The sequence below is a fragment of the Balaenoptera physalus genome (genome assembly GCF_965194825.1).
Source record: "Balaenoptera physalus genome assembly, chromosome: 1".
Lineage (NCBI taxonomy): Eukaryota > Metazoa > Chordata > Mammalia > Artiodactyla > Balaenopteridae > Balaenoptera > Balaenoptera physalus.
In genome coordinates, this window is record NC_138882.1 from 79,007,490 (window position 1) to 79,030,513 (window position 23,024).

The 23,024-nt window shown below is 38.8% G+C and overlaps 1 protein-coding gene and 1 long non-coding RNA gene across 3 annotated transcripts in view; one reads left to right on the plus strand and one right to left on the minus strand.

The window, feature by feature from the left end:
• Positions 1-23,024, minus strand: part of LOC309639868 — a 423,467-nt gene that overhangs the window by 312,864 nt on the left and 87,579 nt on the right. The window lies entirely within an intron of this gene.
• The window catches only part of CD84 (CD84 molecule), a 62,720-nt gene that overhangs the window by 16,298 nt on the left and 23,398 nt on the right, over positions 1-23,024 (plus strand). For both annotated transcript variants that reach the window (XM_082477298.1, XM_082477299.1), the window contains exon 2: positions 11,545-11,892. In XM_082477298.1, coding sequence (XP_082333424.1) covers positions 11,545-11,892 — 348 coding nt within the window. The remainder of the gene's footprint in view (positions 1-11,544; positions 11,893-23,024) is intronic.

The window sequence follows — 23,024 nt, forward strand, 5'->3', positions numbered from 1 at the left end:
CCATAGGTGTGTGGGTTTATCTCTGGGCTTTCTATCTTGTTCCATTGATCTATGTTTCTGTTTCTGTGCCAGTACCATATTGTCTTGATTACTGTAACTTTGTACTATAGTCTGAAGTCAGGGAATCTGATTCCCCCTGCTCCGTTTTTTTCCCTCAAGACTGCTTTGGCTATTCGGGGTCTTTTGTGTCTCCATACAAATTTTAAGATTTTTTGTTCTAGTTCTGTAAAAAATGCCATTGGTAATTTGATAGGGATTGCATTGAATCTTTAGGTTGCTTTGGGTAGTATAGTCATTTTCCCAATATTGATTCTTCCAATCCAAGAACATGGTATATCTCTCCATCTGTTGGTATCATCTTTAATTTCTTTCATCAGTGTCTTATAGTTTTCTGCACACAGGTCTTTTGTGTCCCTAGGTAGGTTTATTCCTAGGTATTTTATTCTTTTTGTTACAATGGTAAATGGGAGTGTTTCCGTAATTTCTCTTTCAGAATTTTCATCATTAGCGTATAGGAGTGCAAGAGTTCTAATTTCTCTTGTGGTCAGAAAAGATGCTAGATATGATTTCAATTTTCTTAAATTTACTGAGGCTTGATTTGTGACCCAAGATGTGATCTATCCTGGAGAATGTTCCATGCGCACTTGAGAAGAAAGTGTAATCTGCTGTTTTTGGATGGAATGTCCTATAAATATCAATTAAATCTCTCTGGTCTATTGTGTCATTTAAAACTTCTGTTTCCTTATTTATTTTCATTTTGGATGATTTGTCCATTGGTGCAAGTGAGGTGTTAAAATCCCCCACTATTATTGTGTTACTGTCGATTTCCTCTTTTATAGCTGTTAGCAGTTGCCTTATGTATTGAGGTGCTCCTATGTTGGGTGCATATATATTTATAATTGTTATATCTTCTTCTTGGATTGATCCCTTGATCATTATGTAGTGTCTTTCCTTGTCTCTTGTAACATTCTTTATTTTATAGTCTATTTTATCTGATATGAGTATTGCTACTCCAGCTTTCTTTTGATTTCCATTTGCATGGAATATCTTTTTCCATCCCCTCACTGTCAGTCTGTATGTGTCCCTACGTCTGAAGTGTGTCTCTTGTAGACAGCACATATATGGGTCTTGTTTTTGTATCCATTCAGCAAACCTGTGTCTTTTGGTTGGAGCATTTAATGCATTCACATTTAAGGTAATTATCGATATGTATGTTCCTATAACCATTTTCTTAATCTTTTACATTTGTTTTTCTAGGTCCTTTTCTTCTCTTGTGTTTCCCACTTAGAGAACTTCCTTTAGCATTTGTTGTAGATGTGGTTTGGTGGTGCTGAATTCTCTTAGCTTTTGCTTGTCTGTAAAGCTTTTGACTTCTCCATCGAATGTGAATGAGATCCTTGCTGGGTAGAGTAATCTTGGTTGTAGGTTCTTCCCTTTCATCACTTTAAGTATATCATGCCACTCCCTTCTGGCTTGTAGAGTTTCTGCTGAGAAATCAGCTGTTAACCTTATGGGAGTTCCCTTGTATGTTATTTGTCATTTTTCCCTTGTTGTTTTCAATAATTTTTCTTTGTCTTTAATTTTTGCCAATTTGATTACTATGTGTCTCAGCGTGTTTCTCCTTGGGTTTATCCTGTATGGGACTCACTACGCTTCCTGGACTTGGGTGGCTATTTCCTTTCCCATGTTAGGGAAGTTTTCGACTATAATCTCTTCAAATATTTTCTCTTGTCCTTTCTCTGTCTCTTCTCCTTCTGGGACCCCTATAATGCAAATGTTGTTGCATTTAATGTTGTCCCAGAGGTCTCTTAGGCTGTCTTCATTTCTTTTCATTCTTTTTTCTTTATTCTGTTCTGCAGCAGTGAATTCCACCATTCTGTCTTCCAGGTCACTTATCCGTTCTTCTGCCTCAGTTATTCTGCTATTGATTCCTTCTAGTGTAATTTTCATTTCAGTTATTGTATTGTTCATCTCTGTTTGTTTGTTCTTTAATTTTTCTAGGTCTTTGTTAAACATTTCTTGCATCTTCTTGATCTTTGCCTCCATTCTTTTTCCGAGGTCCTGGATTATCTTCACTATCATTATTCTGAATTCTTTTTCTTGAAGGTTGCCTATCTCTACTTCATTTAGTTATTTTTCTGGGGTTTTATTTTGTCCCTTCATCTGGTACATAGCCTTCTGCCTTTTCATCCTGTCTATCTTCCTGTGAATGTTGTTTTTGTTCCACAGGCTGCAGGATTGTAGTTCTTCTTGTTTCTGCTGCCCGCTCTCTGGTGGATGAGACTATCTAAGAGGATTGTGTAAGTTTCCTGATGGGAGGGACTGGTGGTAGGTAGAGCTGCCTAGTGTCATTTAATCTTCATAATTCCTCAGAGTGGTAGAGGAATTTTATTTCATTTACCAACTAGAATCCTGATGTTTAGCAGGTAAGTGACTTAGTCATGGTCATTTAGCTAGTTGGCAACAGAGCCTTGACTAGAACATGTTTCTTGATCCCTAGTTCAGAACACTTTCACTAACCATGCTATGAAGCCTCAGTCTCTGGACCTATGCAATTTTTTTGCTGTTGTTAACAACATGAGAATATTTGAATGGAAAGAAGTTACAGTTAGCCAACTGCCTCTTCTTATTAATCAGTTTACACCATGGACCTTCCACACCAAGACCCAGAGACCAGTAGAGTTATCTCTTGCCCTCACTCTCTCTCTTGCTCTGAGTTTTCTACCTTGCTTTTTATTGCTAGAAAAAGAGTAACTGTGTCAGTAGCCCCAAAAGTATTTATTCTTTCAACAAATATTTAATAATCATCCACTAATTGTTAGGGAAATACTAGTGACCAAAACAGACAAGGACTGCATGGCAATTATATTCTCATGAGGGTGCAAAGTGGGGAAGACAATAAGTAAATACGCACATACAATGCTTTAGTAGTCATAACTGCTATGAGGAAAAATAAAGTAAGGCAAGGCAATAGGGAGTGATGGGAAGGAGACTGTTACTTAAACATGGTGATTAAGAAAGCTCTCTCTGATGAGATGACATTGGAGCAGAGTTTCACGGTAAGGGAGTGCTGGAAAGAGTGTAGAAAAGGAGGACAGCAAGTACAAAATCTCTAAGGCAACAGCAGTTGGTTTGAAGAATGAGGAAGTCAGTGTGGTTGGAGTGAGTAGGGGAGAGAAGGGTAGAAGATGAGGCAGGAGGGCAGGGGCCAGATCAGACAGGATCTAGTAGACGGTGGCAAAGTATATGAAAGGAGACTAGGGAGCCCCTCAAAACCCCAAATGTACACTGTCTTTGTTTTTATTTTTTATTTTTTTTTAAACATCTTTATTGAAGTATAATTGCTTTACAATGGTGTGTTAGTTTCTGCTTTATAACAAAGTGAATCAGTTATACATATACATATGTTCCCATATCTCTTCCCTCTTGCATCTCCCTCCCTCCCACCCTCCCCATCCCACCCCTCTAGGTGGTCACAAAGCACCAAGCTGATCTCCCTGTGCTATGCGGCTGCTTCCCACTAGCTATCTATTTTACATTTGGTAGTGTATATATGTCCATGACACTCTCTCACCCTGTCACATCTCACCCCTCCCCCTCCCCATATCCTCAAGTCCATTCTCTAGTAGGTCTGTGTCTTTATTCCTGTCTAGCCACTAGGTTCTTCATGGCCTTTTTTTTTTTCCTGTCTTTGTTTTTAATAGACTCTAAGGAGAACTATGAGGTTTAAGCCTAAACATGCTCTTTGTTGTCATCAATATTTGATATTTCAAAATCTCTTTGGATTCCACCCAACACTTCTTAGTAAGTTTCCCTTGCTCAGCTATGAAGAATTTCCCTCTATTCAGTTAATGTTCTCCTGCCCCATCAATATTTCTAACCCAGGTGAAGTTTCTGATTCTTTATTTTTTCCAAACACATTTCTTATTCTCATATTCTCTATTGCCTTCTTCCAGTCAGTGAGTCAGTGATTTTTGGCAGCTACTTTATCATGAAATGTACATTTGTATAGTCCACCCATTCACATGGGTTCATCCAGGGGAACAGGAGTTATCACCTAATACACGAAAGATATATTAGGCTGGAAAATGTGCCCAGCTTCCCTTCCAGGAGGGGAAATCCAGCTCCAGTGAATAGCCTGTCCACAGTGCTCTCTGTCTAAGCTGGTGTCATCCTGCCCCTCTGGTCCCCTCTTCACCATAGCTACCTAGGGGTCACAGTGAACATATTTTCCCATCCAAGCCCACATCCCAGGGTTCCAGCCTTTTCTTGCCTTTGCTTCTCCTCTAGAAGTAATGCCTTTCTCCTACCCACCCCTGTTGTGGTCTGGCTATGGGAGTCAGGAAATCACAAACAGTGGGAAATGTTATAAATGTGCATCATCTCTTCTTCGTTAGGCTTCCAAGCCTGCTCAGCAGTACCTTCATCCGCTTAATCAATCTCTTGTTAACTCCCTGAGGTGTTCCCTGGAGCAGCATTTCCTCAAAATTTTTACATTCATCAAAATAATAATAGCAACTACCATTTTTATGTGCCAGGCATTGTGCTAAGTGCTCTATCTTTATAATTGCGTTGAATAATTATCCACATTTTAAACGTGAGGAACCTGAGGATCAGAGAATTTCAATAATTTTCTCAAGATAACATATGTAGGTTCAAATATACCTAGTTTCAAAACGTGTGTCCCTAACCTTTATACTTCCTAACTAGTCCCACTCTTGCCTCTTCTTATCTCCTACATTACTGAAGAGATGAAGGCCATCAACCATGACTGTCTACTATTTTATCTTCTCTACTCCAAAATGTCCACTACGTATTAAGCACCTTCTGTGTGCCCTCACAACAATTCCATGAGGCAGGCATTATTATATGCTATCTTGTAGTTATGTAATATAAGGGCCTCAGTAAATGTCAGGGATTGAACTTGAACACAGGTCCATCTGGCTCAAACCTATGTTGCCTCCACCTCACAAAGCAGCCTTTCTTCTATCACTACTCCCAACAAGACCTCAAAATACCCGTATGCTTTCACTCATCCTTTCCTTTTTTTCTTCCACTTCAGATGAAGGCATTACCCTCCTCTGATTGAAAACCTATACCTTTCTCTGCCCACCATTTCCATTCCATCTTTTGTTCCACACAAGCATTAGTGGCCTGTGTATCCTGCACTGTGCTAGGTGCTTGGGATTTGAAGGCAAGGTCCCTGGATTCAAGTGATTCACAGTGTCCAGAAACAGACACATGGATTCATGACTACCAGCCAGTGTGGCAAGTACTATCAGAGAGAAACACCGAACTCCATGAGTAGGAGCATGTAACCTAGAGCAGACATGATCAGGGAAATCTCTATCTTCTCTCCCTCCCTACCACACTTCCCCCACCAATACCTTCTATTTTAAAACAAAATCAAATAAATTAATTTTGCTTGACCCTCTAGCTATTATTCTATCTTATAACATTTCTTTCACTATCAAGCTTTTCCACTTCTTTACCGCATATTCTATCCTCAATCCTCTGTACTCTGGCCTCCATATGAATCATCTTAACTTGCACTACATTCTCAAGGGCCATCAATAACCTCCTAATGGACAAATCTAGGGATCATTTTCAGTTTATCTTACTTGAAGACTCTGAATCATTAGACATCAGTTACAGCCCCCTTCTTGAGATTTTTTGTCCTCCTGGATTTCATGATATTGTCCACTATTGGTGCCTCTCTTGCCACTCCTACCACTTGGTCTATTCAGTTTCTTTTGATAGTGTCTCTTTTAGAACTGTGAGCACTGTTCACAAGGCTCAGCCTTGGACTTCAGCCAACTCTTCCTGAGTGACCCTCTTCTTCAGTCATCTCCTCTCCATAGATGATTCCTAAACACTTGAATTTCAGTTTGATGGCAAATGACAGAGACTCAAAAAAAAAAAAAAAGAATTCCTTAAAGAAGAAAAAAGTTCATTTCTTGCTCATGTAAAATGTCTGGAGTTGGCAGTTCAGTTGGTAGAATAGTTCAAAAGGTCATCAGGAATCCACACTTTTTCAGTCTTCCTGCTCCACAGTTCTCAGTACTTGGCTTCCTCTTCTTGATCCAAAATGTCCAAGATCCAGTTGTCATGGAATTCCAGCCTGCAAGAGTCAAGGAAGAGATGAAGAAAACAAAGCATCCTCTTCTTAAAGACACAAAAGTTGATACAATATTTTCACTTTCATCCTATGGACCTGAACTTAGTCACATGACCAAACTGAGCTAGCAGAAGGCTGGGCAATATAGTCTTTTTTTTTTTTTTTAACATCTTTATTGGAGTATAATTGCTTTACATTGGTGTGTTAGTTTCTGCTTTATAACAAAGTGAATCAGCCATACATATACATATATCACCATATCTCTTCCCTCTTGCATCTCCCTCCCTCCCACCCTCCCTATCCCACCCCTCTAGGTGGTCACAAAGCACCGAGCTGATCTCCCTGTGCTATGCGGCTGCTTCCCACTAGCTATCAGTTTTACATTTGTTAGTGTATATATGTCCATGCCACTCTCTCACTTTGTCCCAGCTTACCCTTACCCCTCCCCGTGTCCTCAAGTCCATTCCCTAGTAGGTCTGCATCTTTATTCCCGTCCTGCCCCTAGGTTCTTCATGACCTTTTTTTTTTTTTTAGATTCCATATATATGTGTTACTAAGAATGGAGATGAAAACAAATATTGGAAAACAACTAGCAGATTCTGTCACAGCCCCCCAAACAATACTTTGAATCCATTAACTTTTGTTATCTGCCATCCTTCTAACTCCTTATTTAGATGGTCCACCATCATCTCACATTCAATATTTCTGACACTATACTTGTCTTCTCCTTTTGACTTCTTTCAAGCATAAACTTAATCAATTTCCAGTAGCTACTAGTTTTCCACTGACATGAAGTAGACACTCAAAATATATTGTTGAATTCTGTGACATGCCTCCTTATTCCTTGCCTTTATTTGTGCTCTCTCTCAAATTCCACCCTTCCTTTCCAGTCTCATTATCATCCCCCGATTCATGCCCAGATGGCTACAATAGCATATGAAATGGTTTCTTAAGCCCAGCTTCTCTTTCCTCTTATTCTTCCTATGTGTTATTACCATATTACTATGACCCTAAAACATCATTTAATCTTTATTCTCAAAAACTTTAATAGCTCTCCTCTGTCTGTGGTGTAGACTTCAAACTCAGGGCTGTCCCAAGTCTAAACAATTTATATCTCCAGCCTTATTGCTCTCTATTCTGTTATGCAAATCTATACTTATTCAACCTATATCACACATTCTCCTGTTTCTAAACTTTTATTCAGAACCTGAAGACCCAAGACACCCATCCTTTCCCTTTCTATCCAATAAAATTCTATTCACTCTTCAAGGTCCTCCTCAAATTCTATTTCTTCCAAGAAGTTTTCTCTAACCACTGCAGATCAGAGTGATCTCTCCCTTCCTTGAAATACTACTGCAATTATTGTCTCTACCATTTGCTTAAATTTACCATTTACCACTTCATATTGTAAAGGAGAGTTATGTGTGTCTGTGTGTGTGTCTTATTTCCCTAAGCATATATGAAATTTCTGAAAAAGACAGAGAACTTGTCTTGGTCATAGACTTGCATACTGCATTTCATAGTAAGTCCTTAAGACATTTTTGTGCCACAAATTCTCTCTGAAGTTGAGATTTCTTAAGGTCTCCTCCCACACTAATATAATGTTTGAGTCCCCTCAGCACCTAGAAAAATAAATATTAGGGTTGGTTGATATGGAGATTCTTTTTTTTAAAGACTGAAATCTTTAAGAGAAGAATAAAGGCCACCAAGTGGAATGGTGCTGAAAACTCTATCCCTCTGTGCTTTACTTGAATTAGCCCTTAATAATGGCTCTTCATACATTCTTCAGTATGGCCCTGGTGTCATGAAGGCCATCATAGAGATAGACTAGGGAAGCCCTAAAGGGCATGTCCTAATTGTTAAGGTAAGAATGAGAATGAGAATCATTACTAACATTTATTTTGGCTTGATGGTTACCAGAGTTTCTACTCTTATGATTTTCTGATCACTAATTAGATAGGCAATTTTTATAGTTATTATTTCCATTCTGTGGATGAAAATACTGAGACTCAGAAAAGTCTTTGCCCAGCTCATAAGTAGAAGTACTAGCACCTATGTCTTCAGCCTCCTTATCTTTCCGCTGCATGCTATGGTTTTGCAGCTGCCTCAGACCTCAGATGGAATGTCCAAAGGCACATATTACGCTTGTGCAAGCCCTACACCTTTTCTCAGCAAGCCCAGGAATCTCACCCCCAGCACCACAGCACAAAATAGCAGCAGGGCTTCCGCTAGCTTAGCGTATCTGCCACCCCCACTGTCTTATCCTTTGATGCCCCAGCATCGCTTCCTGAATGACTTGCTGCAGAAGACAAGACATACTTCAAAAACAACACCACACAACAATCATTTTGTGACCTCACAACTATGCTCCTATTAAGAAGGCCTCAGTCTTAGCAAACTTCCCACCACTTCCTGGGGTTTGATAAGAGAATTATGAGTCTATGGAACCCACACCCTTTCCATCTTCTCACACTGAACCTGAATCCAAAGAGCAGAATGGAAATTAGGCACAAGGACCTGACTAAAAAAAAAAAAAGCCTTATGAGACGTGGGAGATCTGGCACCAGGACCAACCATATAATTTGTGGAACCCAGTAGAACATGAAAATATGGCGTCCCTTGTTCAAATAATATTAAGAAGTTCAAAGTGACATGGCAGCATTAAATCAAGTTCAGGTCCTTCTGAGCTCAAGGCTCTATACAACTGCACAGGTCACATGTCCATGTTTGGGACATCCAAGAATTCAGGCTGGGACACTCTAAGTGGCCCTCTACCCGACCTTGTCAGCCCAGCAGAAGAGTTTTTCTGGGGAGAATTAATGTTCAAGGAATGGATTTTAATAAACTCTGACTCCTGTCACCGAAGGCAAGCTTAGTCTCTCCTGTTGCCCCAGTGGTTTGTTCCTTTTGCTTTTACCATTTAGTACTCATCATATTGCATTATTGTTCACTTGAATGCTCATGTGTCTTATTCTCTGGGCTGTGAGATCCTCAGGGCTGCCACCATGTTCTATTCATCCCTGAGTCCCTAACACAGCATCTGGCACTTAATTAGCACTTAATAAATGTTTGTAGATAGGGATCATTTGTGTCGCTCTTTCCCTCAGGGCCCTGTTACGTCTCATTCTGTACTTAGCCCACCCCAACTAAGTCACCAGTCCTTGCCTGGGATATTCCTCCTAAGGGAAAATCTTGGATGTTCTGAAAGGAAAGAGGTTTATATTAGCAGTCCCTGGCTCATTAAGGAGTTACTGTGCTGAAGCGTGGGGGTGGCCATAGTGAGACAGCACCATCAGGTTAAGAAATATCTTTGCGGGGCTTCCCTGGTGGTGCAGTGGTTGGGAGTCTGCCTGCCAGTGCGGAGGACGCGGGTTCGGGCCCTGGTCTGGGGGGATCCCGCGTGCCGCGGAGCGGCTGGGCCCGTGGGCCACAGCTGCTGGGCTTGCGCGTCTGGAGCCTGTGCTCCGCAACGGGAGAGGCCACGATGGTGAGAGGACCGCGCGCCGCGATGAAGAGTGGCCCCCGCTTGCCGCAACTGGAGAGAGCCCTAGCGCAGAAACGAAGACCCAACATAGCAATCAATCAATCAATAAAATAAATAAATCTTTAAAAAAAAAAAAAAAACAAGAAATATCTTTGCTTTTCTGACACTTCAAAATGACTTGTATTCTCAATGACCTTTATTCTTGCCCTCTTTTCTTTTTTTAATTAATTAATTTTATTTTTGGCTGTGTTGGGTCTTCATTGCTGTGCACGGGCTTTCTCTAGTTGTGGCGAGCAGGGGCTACACTTCGTTGTGGTGCGCAGGCTTCTCATTGTGGTGGCTTCTCTTTGTTGTGGAGCACGGGCTCTAGGAACGTGGGCTTCTGTAGTTGTGGTACATGGGCTCAGTAGTTGTGGCACACGGGCTTAGTTGCTCCATGGCATGTGGGATCTTCCCGGACCAGGGCTCGGACCTGTGTCCCCTGCATTGGCAGGCAGATTCCTAACCACTGTGCCACCAGGGAAGCCCTATTCTTGCCCTCTTTATGCCAAGCCTGGATAAACTTTAGGGTCCATCTGAATTCACTTACATGGGAAACTTTTGTTCTGCTCTTTGGGGCTTACATGTAGCCAGTACTCATCAGAATGGCCCTGTTACTCTTTATGGCTGAAGCCCTACTTGATTGGTCAGGGACTGTACTTACTGGTTATTAAACATTTTGAATATCACACATTCTGCCTTAACACACTATTTCACACTATATAGCTCAGTGAGAATAACAAAGTGATGAAAGAATAGAAGGAAGAGGAGAAAAAACACCTTATAATTATATTGCCTTTCATTTTACAAACTATGTATTAAATCAATTTATCTTCATAAGGTAATGGAGGAGAAGAGAAAAAAATAAACATTTCATTTTTTTCCATGTTAGATTTTAAAAGCATTCATCCTTCAGCTTTTACCCAAAAGTATTCCTGGATTCCCAGAACAAATCAAGTCCCCTTCTTATTCTCTCTCAAAGTACCATAACACTTAATACCATTTGCACTTAGCCAATCAAACCTGTTCTCTTCCTTTAACTGTTAAGTTCCAGAGAGCAGGACCTATGCCTATTTTTACTCACCATTGTACCCCCATCTCCTTACATCATGCTTTAAGGAGTAGATGCTCAACAAACTTTTGTATTATAATTAAATTAATAAATACCTGCCATAGTATCTGGAACAAAGCTGACCTTGAATAAATACATTCATTCATTCATAAAAGTATAAATGAATAAACAAACTTTGCTTACTTCAGAAGTTGCTCCAAAAGATCCTAGGCAACACATAAGTTAATTCCATTTATTAATTCATTCCACAAATATTTACTAAGCACCCACTATGTGTCAAGTACTCATCTAAAGACTGGGGATATAGCAATGAACAAAAAAGACCCCCCAAAATCACCAGTTTGGGGAATATTTACTCCAGAGCCTCTAAAGCACTCTCTGCCTGTATCTTCTAGGAATAGAGGCATACATGTAGCTCTTTATTTGCACAGACCACAGCAGCCATCGTAGGCTCTTGTCCCAGCTCTTTGACCACTTGCCAATATGATCTTGGGAAAGAAAGAACATTTAATATCTCAGACCTCATGGAAGTTTATGGCCTTCATCTCTCAAATTCCATCTAGCTCTCAGAGTCTATACGTCTAGATAAATAAATTTTAATGAAATGGATCCCTTAAAATTCACTGGGAAACTTAGTTTTTGAAAGAGAATCTTTTAGAATATTTAGCCATCATATTAAATATATTTAAAGCAGAATATCCCCCCACCAAAAAGAAGATATCATCAAGAAACTGGATGAGCTGCTCCTTGGGGAGATTCAAGACTGGGGAAACAGGGAATTCTAAAAGGTGCAATAGTCAAATGGTTATGATTTTCTATTTATGTCCTCAGGTCTGGAAGCAGCTGGAAGTGACACAGACATCTTCATGGTGAATGGGATTCTGGGGGAGTCAGTTACTTTCCCCTTAAATATCCAGCAATCACAGAAAGTTATCAGCATTTCTTGGAATTCCAAAACATCTGTCGCTTTTGTAACACCAGGAAACTCAGGAGCAGCACCAACAATTTCCATAACCCACCAAAATTACCATGAACGAATAAATGTCTCAGGTCAGAACTATAACCTGGAGCTCAGAAATCTGAGGATGGAAGACTCGGGGATCTACAAAGCCGACATAAATGTAAAGACCTCTGAAATGATCACCACCACCACCAGGTGCTACAATCTTCAAGTCTATCGTAAGTTGTGGGAAGACAGAGGGCTTTTTTTTTTATTTTTACTTTGCAATTTGCTGCCTAAAGAACACTTTTATTTCTGACAGCTGGGTTCCCTAAATCTTTTTATACTTATAAATACTTACATAAATATATCAGTACATAAGAGGATGTGGCTTTGCTTGCTTTTAGCTATGTACTCTTCCTGTGGACCTTGTTTCTCTTTTCTATAAAATGTAAATAATCATACTATTTACTTCCCATAGTTATTGTGAAGATCAAGTAAGATAGTGTATGCAAAGTACTTTTTAAAACCCTTTTTATTTTGAAATAATTATAGATGCATAGAAAGGTGTAAAGAAATGTATAGGGAGGGCCTGTGTGCATTTCACCTCCACCTCTCCCAATGGTAACATCTTACATAACTAGAGTACAATATCAAAACCAGGAAATCGACATTGGTACAATCTGTAGAGCTTATTTATTGAATAGATTTCACCAGTTATATAGGCACTTATTTATGTGTATGTGTGTAGCTCTGTACAATTTATTCACATAAATAGCTTTATGTAAACACTACCATAATCAAGATACTTAACTGTACCGATGTCACAAGATTTCTTCATCCCTTTATAGTCACTCATTGCCACCCCCTTTCCCCTCCCAAACTCCTGGAAGACATTAATCCATTCTTCATATCTAAAATTATGTTACTTCACAAATGTTACATAGATAGAATCATGCAGTATGCAAGCTTTTGAGATTGGCTTTTTTCATTCAGCATAATTTCTTTGAGCCGTCCTAATTATTGCAAGAATCAATAGGTTATATATTTTTTATTGTTGGATAGTATTTCATGGTACAGATGTACTACTTTGTTTAACCACTCACCTATTGAGGGATATATTAGTTGTTTCTAGTTTGGGTGTTATTACAAATAAAGCTGCTATGAATATTTGTGTACAAGTTTCTGCATGAAATAAGTTTTTGTTTCTTTAAGATAAATGTCCAAGAATGAAATCATATGGTAAATCCATTTTTCTTTCTTTAAATGGTTTATTGTGATAAAATATACATAACATTTAACATGTTCTTCATTTTTTTTTTTAATAAATTTATTTATTTATTTTTGGCTGTGTTGGGTTTTCGTTTCTGTGCGAGGGCTTTCTCTAGTTGCGGCGAGCGGGGGCCACTCTTCATCGCGGTGCGCGGGCCTCTCACTGTCGCGGCCTCTCTTGTTGCGGAGCACAGGCTACAGACGCGCAGGTTCAGTAGTTGTGGCTCACGGGCCTAGTCGCTCTGCGGCATGTGGGATCTTCCCAGACGAGGGCTCGAACCCGCATCCCCTGCAATGGCAGGCAGACTCTCAACCACTGCGCCACCAGGGAAGCCCATGTTATTCATTTTTAAGTGTAACATTCAGTGGCATTAAGTACGTTTACATTATTGTGCAATCATCACCACCCTTCAACTCCAGAAATTTTTTTCCTCTTTTAGATAGATTCTATTTTTTAGAGCAGTTCAAGGTTCATACAAAAGTTTAGTAAAAAGTACGGGAGTTCCCATATGCACCCTGCCACCTATGACATACATAGCCTCCTACATTATCTACATCCCCCACCAGAGTGATACATTTATTACAATTAATAATGTACATTGATACATCATTAGCAACCAAAGTCCACAGTTTACATTAGGTTTCACTCTTGGTGTTATACATTCTATGGGTAATGACAAATATATAATGACATTTATCCACCATGACAGTATCATTCAGAATAGTTTCACTGCCCTAAAATCCCTCTGTGTTCTGCTTATTCATCTCTCCCCCCAAGCCCTGGCAACCACTGATCTTACTGTCGCCATGGTTTTGTCTTTTTCAGAATGTCATGTAGTTGGAATCACACAGTATGTAACCCTTTCAGGTTGGCTTCTTCCACTTAGTAATATACATTTAAGTTATCTTCGTATCTTTTCATGGCTTGATAGCTCTCTCCAGAACTTTTAAGAGTCATTTTTAGTGTTAAAAGGATTGCCAAATTATTTTGCATTCCCACCAAAAATGTACGAATGATCAGTATCTCCACATCCTCACAGCATTTAGTGTTGTCACTGTATTTTATTTTGGTCATTCTGATGAGTGAGTAGTATAGTTCATTTTGGTTTTTAATTTTAATTTCTCCAGTAGCTAACGCAAAATGCTTTTAAAAGGTAAAATATTAGTACTGTTATTGTCACTAAAATTGCCGCAATTCACTAGGAGATGTGTGTGGTGTGTTACGCAGTGTTACTCAAAGCGTGGTCTGTGTGCTGGCAGCGTCAGCATCACCTGGGAACTTATTGGAAATGCAAATTCTCAGGCCACAATCCTTACCATTGGTGGTGAAGCCCAGGAATCTGTGTTTTAACATTCTCTCTGGACTATTCCTGTGTGTGCTGAAGTTTGAGAAGTGCTAATCTAGAACTGCCCTGTCCAATATGGTAGTCAGTAGCTACATGTAGCTAGTAAGTATATGAAATGGGGTAAGTACAAATTGAAATGTGCTCTAAGTGTAAAATACACACTAGATTTCAAAGTCTTAGCATCCATAAAGAAACCCATAAAATATCTCATTAATCAATTTATATTGGTTCCAGGTTAAGATAACATTTTGGATCTATTGAGTTAAATAAAATACATTATTACATCACCTGTTTATTTTCACTATTTTTTTTATTATTATTTTAATTTTTAAAATTTATTTATTTATTTATTTTTGGCTGTGTTGGGTCTTCGTTTCTGTGCGAGGGCTTTCTCTAGTTGTGGCAAGTGGGGGCCACTCTTCATCGCGGTGCGCGGGCCTCTCACTATCGCGGCCTGTCTTGTTGCGGAGCACAGGCTCCAGATGCGCAGGCTCAGTAATTGTGGCTCACGGGCCCAGTTGCTCCGTGGCATGTGGGATCTTCCCAGACCAGGGCTCGAACCCGTGTCCCCTGCATTGGCAGGCAGATTCTCAACCACTGCGCCACCAGAGAAGCCCCTATTTTCACTATTTTTAATGTGGCTATTAGAACAATTTAAATTACGTAAATGATTAACATTTTATTTCAGCACTAATTTCTAGCATAGAGAAATTTGAGCCATGTCTCAAGGAATTTACTGTCCATCTGCCCCACAGCAGGAAAACACAGAAATGCGACTAATAGATACAATTCAGGTATATAGTTAATCCACTAAAGTTCAAGCTCCATAAAGGCAGAGACTGGTATATGATACACTTCATGTCCCCAGCTCCTACCTTGCCGGGCACATAGTGGGTGCTGCAGAAGTATTTGTTGAATGGAAAAATGAATTAATCATAATAGTCCCAGGTCCTAATACAGTGCCTGGCAATTGTAAGTGCTCAATTAGTATAGCATAATTCAATCGGGTTGCATCTGGATAGGACGCATACTGTAAAGAACATTAATGTTAGAATTAGAACGCTTGCCAACTGTGTGACCTTGGGCAAGTTGTTTACCTTGTCTGGGACTAAATTTCCTTATCTATAGAATGTAGATTGTAATAGATGGGATTAATTGAGATAGTGTTAGTTGAGCTCCTAGTACAGTGCAAGCCTTAAAGTAGATGCTCAATAACCAGCTGTTGTTATTAATTTTTTAACCCTTGTCCCCTTTTTAGATTCTAGTTAGGAAGAACTTCCTAGATGAAGAAGGCTCTGAACTGGGCATGAGCGACAGAGTCAAAGAACCGTACCCAAGTGTGGACACTTCAGAAAATATCTGACTCATTCAAGAACTAAGGCTGAGAAAATAAAGAGGGCATTCAATTTTATGATGTTTGTTTTCATCCCTTTATATGTTTAGTTTTATCCACTCAGTCTTTAGGGGGTGCTATATCATCTGCAATTAGGGCAGACTACTGTAAAATCTTAGAGAAAGCCCATACAACAAAATCTGCACTTTTTGGGTAGTTAGCTGAGAAGATAAAGAGAAAGAAACTGACATTTAATGAACACTATCTATTTGTATGGCATTCTACCACCTAATTTTTAAAAATACATAAAGATTATACATATTTAGGCAATATATGCACAAACAGAGCAAAAGATAATACAGTGAAATGCAACTTTTCCTTTTCAGAGGCAGTCACTATTGCCAGTTTATTTTGCTTCTTCAGTAGAAAATTAAAGTACATATAAGCATAGACAGATTGATGTTGGATAGATAGATAGGTAGATAGATAGATAGATAGATAGATAGATAGATAGATAGATAGATAGATAGATGGTAGATGGATAGTAGAGTGGTCTTTATATATAATAGCTCATCTAATCCTCACAAGCACCCTAGCTAGAGAAAATTGTTGTCCCCATGTTATAATTGAGGAAACCAAAGCTCAGTGCAGATGGATACCTTCTCCACCATTCCATAGTTAGAGAACAGTGGAGCCTGGATTCTGAACCTGGTCTCCAATGGCTTCTCCACACTTTGACTTGGGAGGATGAAGGCCTGTCAGCCACAACCCTGACCTTCTCTGCCCATCAGCTTTGTGTAGGTAACATCTGTGTTCCTGCAGAGAAAAATGAGATGGAATCCTATTCTTCACCACTATCCCCCACCTTGACACCCACAAAAAAAAAGTCTTTCTAAAAATAAGTGAACAACAAGCAGAGACTTAAACACTGTTGTAAATCAAGTTTCTACAGAAACACACACACACCATTTGGTTCCTTTTTCACTATACATATCTGTATCTATCACTGTTATAGCTAATCAAGGTCTTTACTCCAAACTTGTTTAGAAGTTCTTTGGCAAGTTGTCACTAATTCTGATCTGGAATGGTTCCCTCTAAGAGACTCTTAGGACCAGAGTATCTGGTTAGGTTGGAATCAAAGACTTTACAGCTCTTAGTTCCCATGTTCTACTCCCTCACAGGTACAGACAAATGGTTCCTATATTTACAGTGCTGAATTTATTGCCTTTACAGACTCCACATTAATTAGAAAGTTATGTGCCAGTTCCTTCCTCTATTTCCTCCCTCATATGGCAATGGTGGGAGGAGCAAACCACATTGCAGCGGTTTTGACAAGAATGAACTAAACTTATCAGCTCTGAAAGTGGTCCTTTTCTTATCTCCTGGTAAAAGGTTTTTCCTTTCCTTCTGCCAGCTCCAGATCTAGCTATTGCCTCAACTTATATATAACTGGTTTTTTGGTAACCCTTTACTACCTACAACTTTTATCATTTACTTTTTCATTGCTTTAGTAAAAACATTTTTTAAAATGAACTTTTTCTTTTTTCTTTTTGAACATCTTTATTGGAGTATAATTGCTTCACAATGGTGTGTTAGTTTCTGCTTTATAACAAAGTGAATCAGCTATACATATACATACATCCCCATATCTCCTCCCTCTTGTGACTCTCTCCCACCTTCCCTAACCCACCCCTCTAGGTGGTCACAGAGCACCGAGCTGATCTCCCTGTGTTATGTGGCTGCTTCCCACTAGCTATCTATTTTACATTTGCTAGTGTATATATGTCCATGCCACTCTCTCACTTCATCCCAAGCTTACCCTTCCCCCTCCCTGTATCCTCAAGTCCATTCTCTACATCTGAGCCTTTATTCCTTAAGAACCATTTATTTATTATTTATTTTTAAAATTCCATATATATGTGTTAGCATACGGTATTTGTTTTTCTCTTTCTGGCTTACTTCACTCTGTATGACAGACTCTAGGTCCATCCACCTCACTACAGATAACTCAATTTCGTTTCTTTTTATGGCTGAGTAATATTCCATTGTATATATGTGCCACATCTTCTTTATCCATTCATCTGTCAATGGACACTTAGGTTGCTTCCATGTCCTGGCTATTGCAAATAGAGCTGCAATGAACATTGCGGTACCTGACTCTTTTGGAATTTTGGTTTTCTCAGGGAATATGCTCAGCAGTGGGATTGCTGGGTTGTATGGTAGTCCTATTTTTATTTTTTTGAGGAACCTCCATACTGTTCTCCATAGTGGCTGTATGAATTTACATTCCCACCAACAGTGCAAGAGTGTTCCCTTTTCTCCACACCCTCTCCAGCATTTACTGTTTGTAGATTTTTTTGATGATGGCCATTCTGACTGGAGTGAGGTGATACCTCATTGTAGTTTTGATTTGCATTCCTCTAATGATTAGTGATGTTGAGCATTCTTTCATGTGTTTGTTGGTGATCTGTATATCTTCTTTGGAGAAATGTCTATTTAGGTCTTCTACCCATTTTTGGATTGGGTTGTTTGTTATTTTGATATTGAGTTGCATGAGCTGCTTATAAATTTTGGAGGTTAATCCTTTGTCAGTTGCTTCATTTGCAAATATTTTCTCCCATTCTGAGCGTTCTCTTTTCGTCTTAATAGTTTCCTTTGCTGTTCAAAATCTTTTAAGTTTCATTAGGTCCCAATAGTTTATTTTTGTTTTTATTTCCATTTCTCTAGGAGGTGGGTCAGAAGGACCTTGCTGTGATTTATGTCATAGAGTGTTCCGCCTATGTTTTCCTCTAAAGTTTTATAATGTCTCTCCTTACATTTAGATCTTTAATCTATTTTGAGTTTATTTTTGTGTATGGTGTTAGGGAGTGTTCTAATTTCATTCTTTTACATGTAGCTGCCCAGTTTTCCCAGCACCACTTATTGAAGAGGCTGTCTTTTCTCTATTGTATATTCTTGCCTCCTTTGTCAAAGATAAGGTGACCATATGTGCGTGGGTTTATCTCTGGACTTGCTATCCTGTTCCATTCATCTATATTTCTGTTTCTGTGTGAGTACCATACTGTCTTAATTACTGTAGCTTTGTAGTATAGGCTGAAGTCTGGGCGCCTGATTCCTCCAGGTCCGTTTTTCTTTTCTGAAGATTGCTTTGGCTATTCGGGTCTTTTGTGTTTCAGTACATATTGTGAAATTTTTTTTTCTAGTTCTGTGAAAAATGCCATAGGTAATTTGATAGGGATTGCATTGAATCTGTAGATTGCTTTGGGTAGTATAGTCATTTTCACAATGTTGATTCTTCCAATCCAAGAACATGGTATATCTCTCCATCTATTTGTATCATCTTTAATTTCTTTCATCAGTGTCTTATAGTTTTCTGCATACAGGTCTTTTGTCTCCTTATGTAGGTTTATTCCTAGGTATTTTATTCTTATTTTTGCAACGGTAAATGTGAGCGTCTCCTTAATTTCTCTTTCAGATTTTTCATCATTAGTGTATAGGAATGCAAGAGATTTCTGTGCATTAATTTTGTATCCTGCCACTTTACCAAATTCATTGATTAGCTCTAGTAGTTTTCTGGTGACCTCTTTAGGATTCTCTATGTATAGTATCATGTCATCTGCAAACAGTGACAGCTTTACTCTTCTTTTCCAATTTGAATTTCTTTTATTTCTTTTTCTTCTCTGATTGCTGTGGCTAAAACTTCCAAAACTATGTTAAATAATAGTGGTGAGAGTGGACAACCTTGTCTTATTCCCACTCTTAGAGGAAACGGTTTCAGTTTTCCACCATTGAGAACTATGTTGGCTGTGGGTTTGTCATATATGGCCTTTATTATGTTGAGGTAAGTTCCCTCCATGCCTACTTTCTGGAGGGTTTTTATCATAAATGGGTGTTGAATTTTGTCAGAAGCTTTTTCTACATCTATTGAAATGATCATATGGTTTTTCTCCTTCTATTTGTTAATATGGTTTATCACATTGATTGATTTGCATATACTGAAGAATCCTTGCATTCCTGGGATAAACACCGCTTGATCATGGTGTATGATCCTTTTAATGTGCTGTTGGATTCTGTTTGCTAGTATTTTGTTGAGGATTTTTGCATCTGTGTTCATCAGTGATATTGGCCTGTAGTTTTCTTTCTTTGTGACATCTTTGTCTGGTTTTGGTATCAGGGTGGTGGTGACCTTGTAAAAGGAGTTCAGCAGTGTTCCTTCTTCTGCTATATTTTGGAAGAGTTTGAGAAGGATAGGTGTTAGCTCTTCTCTAAATGTTTGATAGAAGTGGCCTGTGAAGCCATCTGGTCCTGGGCTTTTGTTTGTTGCAAGATTTTTAATCACAGTCTCAATTTCAGTGCTTGTGATTCGTTTGTTTATATTTTCTACTTCTTCTTGGATCAGTCTCGGAAGGTTGTGCTTTTCTAAGAATTTGTCCCTTCCAGGTTGTCCATTTTATTGGCATATAGTTGCTTGTAGTAATCTCTAATGATCCTTTGTATTTCTGCAGTGTCAGTTATTACTTCTTTTTCATTTCTAATTCTATTGATTTGAGTCTTCTTCCTTTTTTTCTTGATGAGTCTGGCTAATGGTTTATCAATTTTGTTTATCTTCTCAAAGGACCAGCTTTTAGTTTTATTGATCTTTGCTATTGTTTCCCTCATTTCTTTTTCATTTATTTCTGATCTGATCTTTATGATTTCTTTCCTTCTGCTAACTTTGGGGTTTTTTTTTGTTCTTCTTTCTCTAATTGCTGTAGGTGTAAGGTTAGGTTGTTTATTTGAGATGTTTCTTGTTTCTTGAGGTAGGATTGTATTGCTATAAACTTCCCTCTTAAAACTGCTTTTGCTGCATCCCATATGTTTTGGGTTATCGTGTTTTCATTGTCATTTGTTTCTAAGTATTTTTTGATTTCCTCTTTGATTTCTTCAGTGATCTCTTGTTTATTAAGTAGTGTATTGTTTAGCCTCCATGTGTTTGTATTTTTTACAGATTGTTTCTTGTAATTGATATCTAGTCTCATAGTGTTGTGGTCGGAAAAGACACTTGATATGATTTCAATTTTCTTAAATTTACCAAGGCTTGATTTGTGACCCAAGATATGGTCTATCCTGGAGGATGTTCCCTGAGCACTTGAGAAGAAAGTGTACTCTGCTGTTTTGGGATGGCATGTCCTATAAATATCAATTAAGTCCATCTTGTTTAATGTATCATTTAAAACTTGTGTTTCCTTTTTTATTTTCATTTTGGATGATCGGTCCATTGGTGAAAGTGGGGTGTTAAAGTCCCCTCCTATGACTGTGTTACTGTCGATTTCCCCTTTTATGGCTGTTAGCAGTTGCCTTATATATTGAGGTGTACCTCTGTTGGGTACATAAATATTTACAATTGTTATATCATCTTCTTGGATTGATCCCTTGATCATTATGTAGTGTCCTTCTTTGTCTCTTGTAATAGTCTTTGTTTTAAAGTCTATTTTGTCTGATATGAGAATTGCTACTCCAGCTTTCTTTTGATATCCATTTGCATGGAATATCTTTCCATCCCCTCACTTTCAATGTGTATGTGTCCCTATGTCTGAAGTGGGTCTCTTGTAGACAGCATATATAAGGGTCTTGTTTTTGTATCCATTCAGCCAGTCTATGTCTTTTGATTGGAGCATTGAATCCATTTACATTTAAGGTAATTATCCATATGTATGTTCTTGTTACCAGTTTCTTAATTGTTGTGGGTTTGTTATGGTAGGTCTTTTCCTTCTCTTGTGTTTCCTGCCTAATGAAGTTCCTTTAGCATTTGTTGTAAAGCTGGTTCAGTGGTGCTGTATTCTCTTAGCTTTTGCCTGTCTGTATAGCTTTAAATTTCTCTGTTGAATCTGAATGAGATCCTTGCTGGGTAGAGTAATCTTGGTTGTAGGTCTTTCCCTTTCATTACTTTAAATATGTCCTGCCACTCCCTTCTGGCTTCCAGAGTTTCTGCTGAAAGATCAGCTGTTAACCTTGTGGAGATTCCCTTGTATGTTATTTGTTGTTTTTCCCTTGTTGCTTGCAATATTTTTTTCTTTGTATTTAATTTTTCATAGTTTAATTAATATGTGTTGTGGCATGTTTCTCCTTGGATTTAACCTGTATGGGACTCTCTGTGCTTCCTGGACTTGATTGACTATTTCCTTTCCTGTATTAGGGAACTTTTCAACTATAAGCTCTTCAAATATTTTCTCAGTCCCTTTCTTTTTCTCTTCTTCTTCTGGGACCCCTATAATTCGCATGTTGGTGCATTTAATGTTGTCCCAGAGGTCTCTGAGACTGTCCTCAAGTCTTTTCTTTCTTTTTTCTTTATTCTGCTCTACAGTAGTTATTTCCACTATTTTACCTTCCAGGTCACTTATCCATTCTTCTGCCTCAGTTATTCTGCTATTGATTCCTTCTAGAGAATTTTAAATTTCATTTATTGTGTTGTTCAACATTGTTTGTTTGCTCTTTAGTTCTTCTAGGTCCTTGTTAAACGTTTCTTGTATTTTCTCCATTCTTTTTCCAAGATTTTGGATCATCTTTACTATCGTAATTCTGAATTCTTTTTCAGGTAGACTTCCTATTTCCTCTTCATTTGTTTGGTCTGGTGGGTTTTTACCTTGCTCTTTCATCTGCTGTGTGTTTCTCTGTCTTCTCATTTTGCTTCACTTACTGTGTTTGGGGTCTCCTTTTCATAGGCTGCAGGTTCGTAGTTCCCACTTTTTATAGTGTCTGTTCCCAGTGGCTAAGGTTGGTTCAGTGGGTTGTGTAGGCTTCCTGGTGGAGGGGACTAGTGCCTGTGTTCTGGTTGATGAGGCTGGATCTTGTCTTTTTGGTGAGCACAACCACACCTGGAAGTGTGTTTTTGGGTGCCTGTGACCTTATTATGATTTTAGGCAGTCTCTCTTCTAATGGGTGGGGTTGTGTTCCTGTCTTGGTAGTTGTTTGGCATAGGGTGTCCAGCACTGTAGCTTGCTCATTGTTGAGTGGAGCTGGGTCTTAGCATTGAGATGGAGATCTCTGGGAGAGCCTTCGCCGTTTGATACTACGTGGAGCCGGGAGGTCTCTGGTGGACCAATGTCCTGAACTCAGCTCTCCCACCTCAGAGGCACAGACCTGACACCCAGCCAGAGCACCAAGACACTGTCAGCCACATGGCTCAGAAAAAAAGGGAGAAAAAAAAGGAAGAACGAAATAAAATAAAATAAAATAAAGTTATTAAAATAAAAAATCATTATTAACAATAGAAAAAACTTAAAAAGTAATTTAAAAAAAGAAAAAAAAAGAAAGAAAGAAGAGAGCAACCAAACCAAAAAACAAATCCACCAATGATAACAAGCACTAAAATCTATACTAAAAAAAAAAGAAAGAAAGAAACCAGACAGACAGAACCCTAGGACAAAGCTATACAGACAAA